Source organism: Simochromis diagramma, unplaced genomic scaffold, assembly GCF_900408965.1.
Source record: "Simochromis diagramma unplaced genomic scaffold, fSimDia1.1 OVJJ01000618.1, whole genome shotgun sequence".
Classification (NCBI taxonomy): domain Eukaryota; kingdom Metazoa; phylum Chordata; class Actinopteri; order Cichliformes; family Cichlidae; genus Simochromis; species Simochromis diagramma.
Genome location: NW_024387423.1, coordinates 5,819,743 through 5,834,114, shown reverse-complemented (window position 1 = coordinate 5,834,114; position 14,372 = coordinate 5,819,743). Strand labels below are relative to the sequence as shown.

The 14,372-nt window shown below is 40.6% G+C and overlaps 1 protein-coding gene across 1 annotated transcript in view; it reads right to left on the bottom strand.

The window, feature by feature from the left end:
* triob (trio Rho guanine nucleotide exchange factor b) overlaps positions 1-14,372 on the bottom strand; it is a 107,258-nt gene that overhangs the window by 82,274 nt on the left and 10,612 nt on the right. Inside the window, 1 exon segment of the mRNA XM_040013260.1 lies at positions 10,737-10,790. Within this exon segment, the coding sequence (XP_039869194.1) occupies positions 10,737-10,790 (54 nt within the window).

Here is a 14,372-nt window from a genome sequence, read left to right as displayed (position 1 = left end):
TCATGCTCAACTCAGAACCACATCTGCATCCAGACTCCACCCTGACTACATATAGATAGGATGCAACACACAATCATGTTATACATGCTTTCTGTTTTTAGCAGCGCAACTTCTCCACAGTAAACACAAACACAAACCGCACCTATGAACTTAACACGGAGCAGATACGCAGAATTACACGCAAATAACACATAAAATGACAGTATTACTGCGAGAGAAAAAGAGAGAACGAGATGGGGAGGGACAAACACAAGTCCCTGCACTCTTTACACTCACACAGTAGGGGTCACTAGATGCATTTATCAGTTATTCATTGGTAGGAATAAACATATTTTAAAACTGAGAAGATAGCATTTATCCAATTAGTTTCTGGGAGGAAACTCCTTACCAGCAAAAAACAAAGAGATATATCACTTTTTAAGCTCCAACATCTTTTCAACATGAAAGCCATGAATTGGAATTGTTAACTGATTAGTCTTAATCCGCCTAAAGCCACTAATTACAGTGGGCAAGTTAATTATTTTATTTGCATGATTTCTTTAACATCCTGGGCCTACACTCTGGCTGGCATCTTGCTCTTTTTTCCTTCTCTAAGCTGAAAGGCTTTTGTACCAAGATGCCATGATGAATAAAATATTCGCCCTTAAAGTATACATTTTAACGTGGAACGCAGCATCCTCAGGGAAAAACTGCGAGTGGCTGAGCGCTTTCGTCTTGAGCTTTAGTATTCAGCTACGGCGTTTGATTTCTGGACGTCATTCAAAAAACACATTTTCATTTAACGCTGGAAGAAAGGAATATCATCAGTCTTGGGTTCGGCAAATTACGTCGACAGCGCTGACAACTTATTACTCTGTCACAGAATACGTGCATCAGCAGCCATGTCGAGAGGGGGGAGAAAATGGAAAAAATTATTTGATTATGTGGCTTTCTGCTTTGAAAATCAGGCGTTTCTGTCTTCAGTTAGCACAGCGCGACTTAAAAACGCTTCCTCCCAAAATTTAAATGAGTAACAGGAAACCAATAAAGCAGACATTCCCAGCATTAATGGCCCTAATATTCCCATAATCCAGCCGTATAAAACCGTATTGACAAGCAGCTTACATATTAAAAGCTTACAGGTCACTAAACCCTTTTTCTTTCCCCACTGCCAAGAAGGTCACAGCTCGCTGTCTGCTCATGTTTTGATCAATGAGTAATATGAACAGGTTATTTGATATGCCGAGCAGCTACAGGCTAACCTGTTCAGGTGCAAGCAGACGTTTTTGGTGGCTAATATTAGCCACTGTTGGCAAACTTTGAGCCTAAATCATTGGCTGATAACTTGACCACCTTGAGTACTCTTTTGTACTTGCACCCCTGGTAAACATTCACCGGTATCCTCTAAGTTGCCACTCTTTAACTAAAAACCTAAAAAAAAATTAATTTAATCACCACCGTGGACTCCAGCTGCTCGCTCAAAGTTCGTATCTTCACTTTGAAGTCGGTTCAGCTCTATTACTTGTCTTTTATGTTGAGAAGTGCTGGCAAAGTGATATGCTACACCTTTATAGATTTTATATATGGTCTTGCTGGTGGTCACACCCCTTTCTATGTAAACATAACCCTTTGCAAGAGGATAGGCAAGGCCTTGTGACTCACATGCATTCATTAGTTACCCAGCAGACCAAAAATAGGTGGTTGTGACACTGCTGAGAAGTAGCTCTAAGCATAGCTCAGCAGAGTTTAATAGAATCCAAACGCTGCCAATGGAAATAATGCATTTTTTTAATGGGCATTAAGCATATGTTTTGGATTAATCGGCAAAAAAACAAACATAACAATAGATGAACATTTCAAAGCCTGTACTTTTCTTTGCTGTGTTTGAAACAAGTCAGTCTAGCTTTGTTTTATCATATCATACTTACAAGCTTTTACAGACATGATCCAGATGATCAGTCAGCTGACCAACAAAGCAAGCAGCATGCCAGCGCAGGAGGGATTCCAGCCAGAGGATAGTAGATTGTATAGCCTCTCTCATTTAAAAAAAAAAGTTTCAAGTTTCAACAACTAAAGCCGTTACCACCTGGGTTTCTCTCCATTATAAACACTGCTCTAGTGAGTGTCAACTCTTATCTTGTGTTGACTCCATATTAGTATAAACCAGCAGGGTATAAACCAATCTAATTCATGAGAAACTGTCGTTATTAGTTCCGCTGCATGTGCTTAAATGCCTGAACTGAACTGTGGAATCACTATAATAGTCCAACTGCCACATTTCTGCAGTGCAACAAACCTTTGACTACAGTATTCCAGCATGAAAATGATCCAGTTCACTGCACAGATGCAACTACTATCAACAAATCCAACACCATGCTCCCACTGCTCACTTGAATGAATGAAGAGAAATTTTAGAACAGGAAATCAGATGTTTTGTCATAAATCATAGATCAGCACTGCTCCTGCAGCAGCTCAAGCATCAAAAAGTGAAATTATGGTCCTTTTGAAAAGGATGGAGCAGGCGTTGCAATGATATTCCTCTGTCCTCGGAGCAGCCAAGCATCCTTTATATCCCTGGAATCAAGTAGCAACCAGCAAGCACACGTATACACCCCCCCCCCCCCCCCCCCCCCCCCCTTCCTGTTCAGCCCCTCCCCCGAGATGGCTATTTCCAGCAAGCAATTGGCTGATGCGCAGGGGGAAGAGGTTGATGGCGAGTGGATGGGTGTTAAGAATGGAAACCCTGACTTCCTATGCTTCAGTGCTCTCCAGGAAAAGGCCGGCTAAGTGACAGAGGACAAGATGATAATGATGTGAGAAGTAAAAATGATATGATGGTGTGGAGGACAGGGAGGAGGCGCGGTGGGATCTAAGCTGCTGAAGATGAGCTGCATCATCTAAATTCTAATGAAATGCTGTCTGGAATACATCTGTATTTTATTACTATTAACATGAAGTTTTGCAGACAGAGGATTCTGATGAAAAGAGTGGACCTGACGTTAACGGTGCAGGGGGGAAAAAGTGCAGAGGAACTCACTGCCTGAACGTCAGGCCAGATACAGTTCACAACAGATGGAACCAATTAGCAGACAGCACAGCGGTGTAAATTTCTGCATTTAACATGCGTGTTTGTATGTGTCAGGGAAACCCGATCAGCAGCGCATGGTAATAAGGAAAACAAATATCGATAAAGCTATGAATGACCTAATCCTCAAGGGAATGTTGGTCATAGTGTTGGGATGTAGCTGGAGGTGTCTGAATGTCCATAGGTTGTGGAGAGGGAGCGGTAGCTGATCCCAGCTGACAGAGTTAAAAGCAAGGTGCACCATGCACACTCTGACATCCTACAACCAATTTAGAACCACCAAATAACCTGACATGCCTCTCTTTGGACTTTAAGAGAGGGAAAATATGCACAGAAAGGCTCAAGCTGACCTAGAGGTACAAGCAGAAAAGTTTCTGGTGACAGTGATAACCACTGCACCACCCACACGATGGCTCTGAAATCCCTTAAAGCAGCGGTCCCCATCCCCCGGACCACGGACTCGTACCAGCCCGTGAGTCGTTTGGTGCCGGACCGCGAGAGTTGAGGCTTGGGTGTGAAATTTATGGTTTTCAGTGATTTTAGCGTTTTTTGTTTTGTTTTATCGTTTTTATCGTTAACTTAGTTTCCCTGGGTCTTTTCCCACGTGTTATGAATAAATCTTTTATTTTGGTACAGGTACTGGTTTTATTTTGTTGTATTTATCCGCGACACCTTAAAGGCCGGTCCGTGAAAATATTGTCGGACATAAACCGGTCCGTGGCACAAAAAATGTTGGGGACAGCTGCCTTAGAGCAACACATTCAAACATATAGGGTAACTCTAAAAGTAAATGTTCAGGTGGTAAATTTCCAGATGTAATGTGGGTTATTTTTACATGGTACCTACCTACATCATTGCCTTTCTATGATGGCAATGAGTACTGTATAAAGAAAGATTGCATAAAGAAAACAATCACATTTACTTCCTACAATTTACGTGGTTATTACGTTTTAAATTAAATCTCAGACACTATTGGACCCATCAAAACATGCACATTTTCAATCAGTTTAATCATCATCCTTTTATTCAAATAGTGACAGCTTTTTTGACAGCAACTAATAACTCCAGTAAACCTGTCCAACTCTTTTTAAGAGTAGTAATACAGATATTTAAAGCTATGCTCAAAATTCATTATCAACTGACAAAAACATCTACTCTACAGTGTGCATGGATTAAATAAGAACAAGACTACATTTCACTAATAGGCTCCAGCTTAAACAAGCCAGAGTGTGGTTTGGAAAAAGAAACTTTTTGGATTCGATTGTCTTATTATTTGCAGCCATCGGAAATGCGGCACGGCCAAACAGATATCATTATGTTGATATCCTGTCACAGAAGGATGCAAGCTGTGCGCTTAAAAAAAAGAAAAGAAAGACAGCCAGTGTTCTACAGCATGATCCAATTAAGGTCGTCTGCGCAAACACATACGCACACGTACAAAAGAGGTCAGGATGCACACATCCACATGCAGAAATCCACAGAAGGTTCACAAAGACACACTGCAGAGTGCAGAGTCCAGCTGTCTCTGTGTAAGACACCACAGGGAGTCTAACTGGCTTTCCTCTCTTTTATCATATCTCACGAGTTGTGTGTGTGTGTGTGTGTGTGTGTGTGTGTGTGTGTGTGTGTGTGTAGCTGTCAGGAAGAATTTGGTCATTTTAACTCTAATAACTATGTAGCGGCACGGGAGTCAGTTAACTCTAAACCACGATATTATTGAGAGGCTGTGATTCATTACACATTCCAGTGAACACTTTGCAAAGTCCCTGTTCCATAGTAGTGCATGTATAAGGTCTACCTGCCATACTAAACAGTAAGCATACCGTAGCTGTTACACACATAGATGTTAACCACACTATGCACACTTTTTAGGCTATAGCATAAGCTACACTGACAAATATAAAATGTAATGGCACACTGTTGAATACACAATAGATGTGAGATTAATTAGTCATCTGCTTTTACGATAGTTCAAATTAGGTTCAGAGAGGTTATTAGAGCTTTCATGACCTTTTGTTTCACCCTTTTGGTCTGTTCTCTGCATTTAAGTTGAAGTTAATTACAAATGAAGCTAAAGCTTCATTTAGATACCAGACAGAAAAAAGAGCAAGTAAACAATCAAACAGTCAAACACACACACACACTCTACACTCCAGAGTTTAGTGTTTCCAATCCTGGCCTTTGCAGGGGAGAAAAAAAAAGATCCAATGAACTCCAGAGAAAACCACTTCCTCTTTGCTTAGAAGTTTGTGTGTGTGTGTCTGAGTGAGCCTGCCTGCCCGTCTTACCCGTGGTGCACATGGTTAGCATTCAAAGCCTAGTTCAATAGGAACCACACAGTGAGCCCAGTATGGGCAGAATGGGAGACTGAGCTCACAGCTGAATTAAACTGAACAGAAACATATGGAGGAAATCAGAGGAGAGGAATGGAGGAGAGGAGGGTTGGTTTTTTTTTTTCAGTCAACAAGTATAAGACTGAAAATCGCTCTCATCTAATTCACTGTTGACTGTCTGCGCTAGAAATTATTAGGCCAGAAAAAGAGATGAAAATCATCCTGACTAAACTGGCAGTTGGCTACTGTTGCAGATGATTATTTTGGAATGAGCCTCAGCATATCTGGGGAATAGTCCAACACTTTACTCTAAGCATGCTTAGTCTGTAAATCCATATGCATGCAACAGTGTTTTGGGGACACTTGTGATTTTGTGGTTAAGTGTCTTCTACAAACTCGGCTGTAAGTAATGCATTTTTTTAATCTCCTCTTCTATGACAAATTGAAATGAATTTGTAACGCTCAATCCTGTTAATGCATAAATCAATGCATAAAAATTAAATAAAACAGAAAAGTGATCATATAAGCAAGGAAGTAAACCTCCACAGTATGTGCAGAATAAAAGCACCAATGTTTAGATGCGGGATGGATCCCTGCCCCTGTGCGGCACTGCGCGCTACCAGTGGAACAGATGAGTGCTGGCAGATCAGACAGACGAGGCAGGTTGATGTTGAAGAAAGGTTGAAGTTAGCATGAGTTTATGGGATGCAGAAACATCACTCACCACTAAAGCAAGACCTAAAAATCTACCAATTCCCAGCATTATTTACACTTTTAAACCTAAATGATAACATAACCGATCGATCTTCTCTTTCTATGAAATGTGCAGCATCTCTCCCAATGAATGAAACAGGCTGTTATTGTTGTTCAAAAATAGCTGTATGCAGATTATGTAATATTACCTAACATGGCTCTGTTTTTTGGCTATAAGTGTGATTCTAATAATGGAATCCCTTCTCTGAACCACTGCTTGGCCTACACGATGCTGCAAATATCTTCATTGAGCGACTTCATCCAGTATTTTTCTTCATTAGGATGCCATTTCATACGCCAATGCTAACATAAAACATTAGGTTTTCTCTCTATATATTTTTATTTGGAAAGATCTGCATCCATACAAAGATGTGGGAAAACCACAGCTTTTGTTATATCCTCACAACATTTTATTTTTTCATGAAAACTGCTGTACCCAGGCTCTACGGAGAAGTAAATTGTAACAATGAGGAAAGCTACAGCAGAAAGGGCTACATTGTTGTAACTTACAACATGTGGGCATCACGGGCCAATAATTCATGTGACCATCAGCTTATTATCTCACAGAGGAATGGCTACTGCTGTCTTATGTTCAAAAATATCTCCAATAGTAAGGTAGTCCACATGCACTTGCATTCTTTGCATCCAATGAAGTTGGACTAGACTGTAACACAAAGAGTTTATCAGGTGCTTGTAATACTTATGATCGGTCATAATGATAGTGTTGATCAGTCTGCCTGCTTGACAATCCCATTTTATCTTAAACAAAATGAGTGAAGTAAAAGGAATGGACTGAGAACTAAAACAGATATTCACAAAGTTTACCTTTGTGGATTTTAATTGCAAAAACCATCTAAACCGTCGTGATTTTGTTTGTGATAGTGTCTCATGACGATGCCGTACAAGCATGTGACGCCCGTGGCAGCAACAGATGTGCGCAGATCAACAATGGAAAATATGGAGTGTGGGAGAGAGTGCGACCATGCAGCGTTTAAAGCGTGGATGTGCTGACATTACTTTAAGTTTTATTCTGTAAAAAGTGACAAAAACATTAGCGTCCACTGTACACTCTGCGTGGGAATAAAACTTATTTCTAGGAAGCCGCCACAGGAATGTGAAATTTACAGAGAAACCTCAGGATCCTCCCACTGACATGACCGCTGCGGCACCGGGCAAACCTCCGATATCCCCACTCCTACTAAACAGGTGAAAATACAGTGGCTTGCAAAAGTATTCAGCCCCCTTGAACTTTTCCACATTTTGTCACATTACAGCCACAAACATGAATCAATTTTATTGGAATTCCACGTGAAAGACCAATACAAGGTGGTGTACACGTGAGAAGTGGGACGTAAATCATACATGATTCCGAACATTTTTTTTACAAATAAATAACTGAAAAGTGGGACTCAGTCCCCTGAGTCAATACTTTGTAGAACCACCTTTTGCTGCAATTACAGCTGCCAGTCTTTTAGGATATGTCTCTACCAGCTTTGCACATCTACAGACTGAAATTCTTGCCCATTCTTCTTTGCAAAACAGCTCCAGCTCAGTCAGATTAGATGGACAGCGTTAATGAACAGCAGTTTTCAGATCTTGCCACAGATTCTCGATTGGATTTAGATCTGGACTTTGACTGGGCCAGTCTAACACATGGATATGTTTTGTTTTAAACCCTGGCTTTATGTTTAGGGTCGTTGTCCTGCTGGAAGGTGAACCTCCGCCCCAGTCTCAAGTCTTTTGCTGACTCCAAAAGGTTTTCTTCCAAGATTGCCCTGTATTTGGCTCCATCCATCTTCCCATCAACTCTGACCAGCTTCCCTGTCCCTGCTGAAGAGAAACACTCCCAGAACATGATGCTGCCACCAACAAATTGACAGTGGGGATGGTGTGTTCAGAGTGATGTGCAGTGTTAGTTTTCCGCCACACATAGCGTTTTGCATTTTAGCCAAAAAGTTCTAAAGACTAATAGTTGTCCTATGGACAGATTCCCCTACCTGAGCTGTAGATCTCTGCAGCTCGTCCAGAGTCACCATGGGCCTCTTGGCTGCATTTCTGATCAGCGCTCTCCTTGTTCGGCCTGTGAGTTTAGGTGGACGGCCTTGTCTTGGTAGGTTTATAGTTATGCCGTACTCCTTCCATTTCTGAATGATCACTTGAACAGTGCTCCGTGGGATGTTCAAGGCTTGGGAAATCTTTTTGTAGCCTAAGCCTGCTTTAAATTTCAATTTCAATAACTTTATCCCTGACCTGTCTGGTGTCTAAATCCAACCGAGAATCTGTGGCAAGATCTGAAAACTGCTGTTCACAAACGCTGTCCATCTAATCTAACTGAGCTGGAACTGTTTTGCAAAGAAGAATGAGCAAGGATTTCAGGCTGTAGATGTGCAAAGCTGGTAGAGACATACCCTAAAAGACTGGCAGCTGTAATTGCAGCAAAAGGTGGTTCTACAAAGTATTGACTCAGGGGGCTGAATAATTACGCACACCCCACTTTTCAGTTATTTATTTGTAAAAAATGTTCGGAATCATGTATGATTGTCGTTCCACTTCTCACATGTGCACCACTTTGTGTTGGTCTTTCACGTGGAATTCCACTAAAATTGATTTGTGTTTGTGGCTGTAATGTGACAAAATGTGGAAAAGTTCAAGGGGGCCGAATACTTTTGCAAGCCACTGTAGATTTAAGAGCGACAGGACTTAGTGCTGCTGAATCTTTGATTTTATTGATTTCTTGCTGTGTTTTACTTGCATCTATTTGAAAGAGTGAGTGTAAACCCAAAACATTATTTTATTTTATATGCTGCAATATGCAGAAAATGGGTTTAAATGTTAAAGAATTTCTTCAAGTCAAAGACTGTTGCATGTAATTTAATTTTTTGCTTAATGCAATGTGCATAAAATTAAAAGATTAAAACTCATAATACAATTTTTAAAAAGAGGCTTTCCATTTGATTCAATTTAATATGACGGATTATGCATAAAAAATAGAATTGGGCTGAAAGGTCTATTGTGTTATTACGTATTCAGGTCGTGTATCATGTTTTTAAAAAGTAACTAAGTAACTAATTACTTTAGAAAATAAGTAATCAGTAAAGTAACGGGATTACTTTTTTGGCAAAGTAATCAGTAATTAATTACTAATTACTGTTTTCAAGTAACTTGACCAACGCTGATATACACACACGGGCTTAAACAATTCTTAACCCTCTTGCACTTTCTAACAGGGCTGCAGACATACTCAGGTAAAGGGTAAAAGCTTGTATTCTTCATTAACATTCACAATACATGTTTAAAATGCACCACATCAGCACAAAAGCTTTTCCACAAGGACACCTGCAATTTCATGTTACAGTGTAATAGATTGCTACAGGCAATTTGCTAACCTGACACTTAATTCAACAGCAAGATGATTTTCTTCACAGTAATTGAGAATGAACAATGAACAATCAGCCATAAGCGGCCAATACAATCTGATTACCTTTGATTCGCCGTGAGCAGCTCAATTTCTTAATTTCTGCCCGATTTTCACAGAAACACAAAGACACCAAAGCAGCTCTAATTTTTTTCGTGTCAGCTTCAGGAATGAAGTTCAAAGTTCACAGGATTCAGCTGGTTTGTTCCAATCATTTTCACATTAACACCCATTCAGATTCTGGCAACTGGGAATAATAGCCCAAACGGTCAATTGAAAAGCAGTCTTCTTTTCATCCCTGGATGACCCAGTTGGAAAACATCAGGTCAAAACTGTGTCTCACAATCGACTAACAATGACACTCTAATTCTGTAAAACCCCACATGATATGCTTTTTTTTTATTCACTCTTAGCATGACAACACAAATGCACTTTCTGTCACTCTGTGTCAGCTTTCCTGGCACGGATTACACCAATCCCTTTAATTTAAATCAGACTCTCTGTGGAAACAGTCCAAACACTTTTGGTGTTTTAGTCCAATACCGATTAAACGGAACGAACCGGGGCCAGGGAGTCAGGCCCACATTTATATGGTATAATCTATGATCTAAGTGCATACACTAATGTGGGCCATTTAACTGACCTGCTTATACCGCAAAACAAATCACCCTGGCAAGTGTGACTTGATATATTTTTAGTATGTGTGTCCTGGGGGTATTGGGCTGAGAAGCAACAAGGTCATGGTTGCTATCTGATGCACAGAGGAATATGAGTGTAATGGGATTGGACACAGAGAGCTTTGATGGAAGACAACATTTTATTTAAAGTGGACATAGTATATGGTGTCAGCCATGTTTTGGGGGTTTCAACACTGCCTCTCTTCTACCCACACAAATACATATACTATAAAACTATGCTGTCCCAGCCATGCTAAACTGGAGAGCATTTTAAGTGTGAGCCTTCCTTCTTTGGCTATAGAAGTCTTAACAAACACAAATGTGCATTTTACAGACCTCTGAGGCTTTCGTGGAATTCTGTTTGATGTGGGACAAATGAGATTATGTATAACTTATTTTGTGATCGCTAACTGCGAGATTCACGGGACGTTAAGAGATCATGTGCATCTATTCCCCTCTGTAAAGGGATTTCTGATTAGTCCCTCGTGACCTACCTGAAGTTTGACCGGGGCCATCCAGTTTGGATTCACATTTTGGAAGAGAGCAATCTAAAAAGAGACAGAGATAAAAATGAGAGAGGGAGAGAGAAATTTTAAGAAAGGAAATATAGAGTTAAAGGACTGCCCAGTGACCCACTAAAGCAGCAGCATGACCTTCATCATGTTTTAGTGTCCAAACATTAAAGCCTTGGGATTACAAATGAGAGCGAGTGAGCAATTCGAGAGGAGCCCTTTGATCTGCATATCTGGACAGACCCACCCTGAGATTAAACGCCATCAGACATTTTGTACGCAGTTCTACACACACACACACACACACACAGAGTTGTGTTTTCATATCTTAGTGGGGACATCTACCTGACATAATGCTTTCCCTAATCACATACCCTAAACATAACCTAATTGTAAAGCTGATACTAAAAAAAATATTTTGAGTCTCAAAAATGTCTTCAAACTCATGCAGACAGGTATTTTGTCCCCATAACGGCTGTTGGTCCCACAAGTATAGTAACATCCCAGTTTTTGTTCCCCACAAAGATATGTAAACATGGTACAAACACACACGCGCGTGCACGTTTACATAGATTTAGAAATGTGCTACTATATGTGTTATCTGTATTTATCAAGAATATAGGTTTTTCTGTGCTCTTAAACACACGCTTAGACATATGCTCACACACATGTAGGACACCCAGCACTGATAAGTGAATTAACTTTTAAAAGATACCAAGTACAGCTGATACCATAGTATCTACTGCCTGAGAAACCATCTTTAAGGAGATAAAATTATTCAACCAGATATGTGAAAAAGCAAAGCTGCGTGCTTGGCAATTTCTATGCAAAGCGTGTAACACTACAGTTGAGACAAATTTGGTCTGCCCAAACTGCTAAGCTGGAATCAATAATGTCAGTTTGAGCACCTCAATTAATTCAGGATAAAATAATCAATAATGACTCATTCATAATGGATCCTCTCCTAGTCCACACATCCAGCACACAAATCTAATTTTGCCAAATTCATACATAAATAATTAAGGCAACATTACTTCAAAGGGAACACTGATGTGAGAGACATTCCATGCCAATGACATAAACCCTTGAAAATAAATAAAAATGAATGAAATGACTCCAGACTGTAATAGAAGTTTCCCAGAAGTCAGTGCAGGTAACAGCTGGACCAAATGACCAAATCATCTTGTAGCCTGTAGAAGACTGAGAAACTCTTTCTGGGTCGCTCACTAGTTGTACACTATAGTGGCAAAAGATAACAGAGAGGAGAGGAGAGGGGCAGCTTAGTCCTTCACTCTAACTTTTCCTGGACTCCTTTATGAAAAGAACAGCCTGGCATATGCTGTCGCCTAGCCAGGATTACAGTAAGCACCTGTTCACGCACAGTACGCTTCATTTTGTACAGTGTAGATAAAGTTTTTGGTCCAGTGAAAAGCACTAACAGAATTTTCAAGAGCTTATATATACATGCATGCACAGCAGCCTGCGAGAGACAGACAGGCAGTCGGAGACGCCAAAGGGAACACAAAACAGAAGGTAACCGTCTACCAAATACTGTGAAATAAACAAACCACTAGGTTAAAAATAATTGAAAGAATCTTTACTTGTACCTGAGGACAAGGTCAAGCTGTTAGGAAGTTTTAAAGTAAGTAGGAACTATCCAGATTTCTCCAAAATCTGCACAAATGAACTTCTAGAGAATAAATAATGCAGATTATTTAATGTAAGAGAATTAATATAAGAGAAATGTCATGTTTACAAAAGGAAAAACAGAGGAAAACCCTTTTAGAGCAACGATGATATAGAAAGATGTTAACCTAAATCCTGTGCCTGTTTTTGTGATCGTGTAGGAAAAGAGAGAGGGGAAAAAAAGTGAAATCGTGCACCACTAAGTGTGACCAATCAAATTCATTTGAGTGCATGTGTAAATTCGACAACAGCAGAAGCAAGAACCAGTACTTCTGCAAGCCTATACATTAGGATGGTATGTTAGTTTGATCCTCAACCCATTTTATATAAAGGCAGAGAGGCTTTGTCGGCTAAGTCCGAGGAGCACTGGGCTGGCACTGTTCACGCAACACAGATCAGAGCCTGCTGCTGCCTTCAAAGCAAGGGTGAATGATGCAGAGTCAGTCTGTTTGTGAGGGGAAGAGAGACTACACAGTTCCTGCTGGACAGAGTAAGTACAGCTGTTGGCAGAAGACAAGCAGTCACGGGCAGCACACAAGCTCACACATGTATGCAAACACACTCTGCAAGCTGTGCTTTGATTTTACCAAAGCTGAGCCCATGATGCACTTTAGTCCGATTTGTTGTTTTCATGCTGACTAAAGAGCGTCCTTGACTTGCCTGCTAAAGAAAGTAAAACATGCAGAGAAGAGCAGTAAAGAGAACGGGTATATTATCAGAATCAGCTTAAACATAAATAGGAATAGTGTTAAATTAAATATTCCAAAGTTAACAACACTATGTACAATATAAGCAAGATATTACAAGTGAAAAATAGTCCAGATGTCATAAGGAGGAGATGTAAAGTTTAATTGCAGTAGGTAGGAATGCTTTCCTGTGCTGTTCTGCGGTACATCGTGGTAGAATGAGTCTTTTGCTGACCGTGCTACTGTGGCTTTCCAGCAGAAGATGGAGAGGGTGTAAACTAAGAAGCTTGGAAAGAAAAGTGTCTGGACTTCTTTAAGTTGCTTGAAAACGTTTCACCTCTCATCCGAGAAGCTTCTTCAGTTCTAGGGTCAAATGGTGACACCAACTGTCTGCCATCTATAATCCAGTTTTGAGATCCCTTCCCAGACGCCTTAACACCCACTCACATCCTGGGCCATCTGACAGGAAATCACATGATAGGGTGGGGGCCAGGTTTCACAATGGGCTCACCCGAAACCTTGGCTGATTGTGACCTACACCCGTTTTCACACCTTGGCTCATGTGATTAGGTAGAGGATCATTAGGGGGTCCATTGTCCCCCTTGGGGGGGATACTCCCACAGGGCTTAAATCTGGGACTCTCCATCATTTGACCTTAGAACTGAAGAAGCTTCTCGGATGAGAGGTGAAACGTCTTCAAGCAACTTAAAGACGTCCAGACGCTTTTCTTTCCAAGCTCCTTAGACTACGATGACCTGGATGACTGAGAACCTTCACAGAGAAGATGTAATAGATTGTCAAATACTGTCCGTAACTTGGACAGCATCCTCCTTTCTGAAACCGCTGTCAGAGAGTCGAGCTCCACACCCACAGCATCACTGACCTTGTAGGTCAGTTTATTGAGTCTGTTGCTATCCGTTGCACCACAGCGCAGACAATGGCACTGGCCACCACAGACTCATAAAACTTCCTGAGCATCATCCGGCATATATCAAAGGACCTCAGTAGTCTCTGAGAATACAGATGGCTTTGGCCCTTCTTCTAGAGGGTTTCTGTGTTTTTAATGAAGTCCGAGGGTTTTTTTTGTCAATGTGATCACCGCGGTAACAGTATATGAAGTTTCATGAATGCAGCTTTTGCATGTGTGCTTCTGTGTGTGTGACAGAATATCAATTATTTAAAGTTACTGCCATCAGCCTCATATAAAATTCAACAGAAAGACTTAAATTAGGAGCTGTAATTTTTT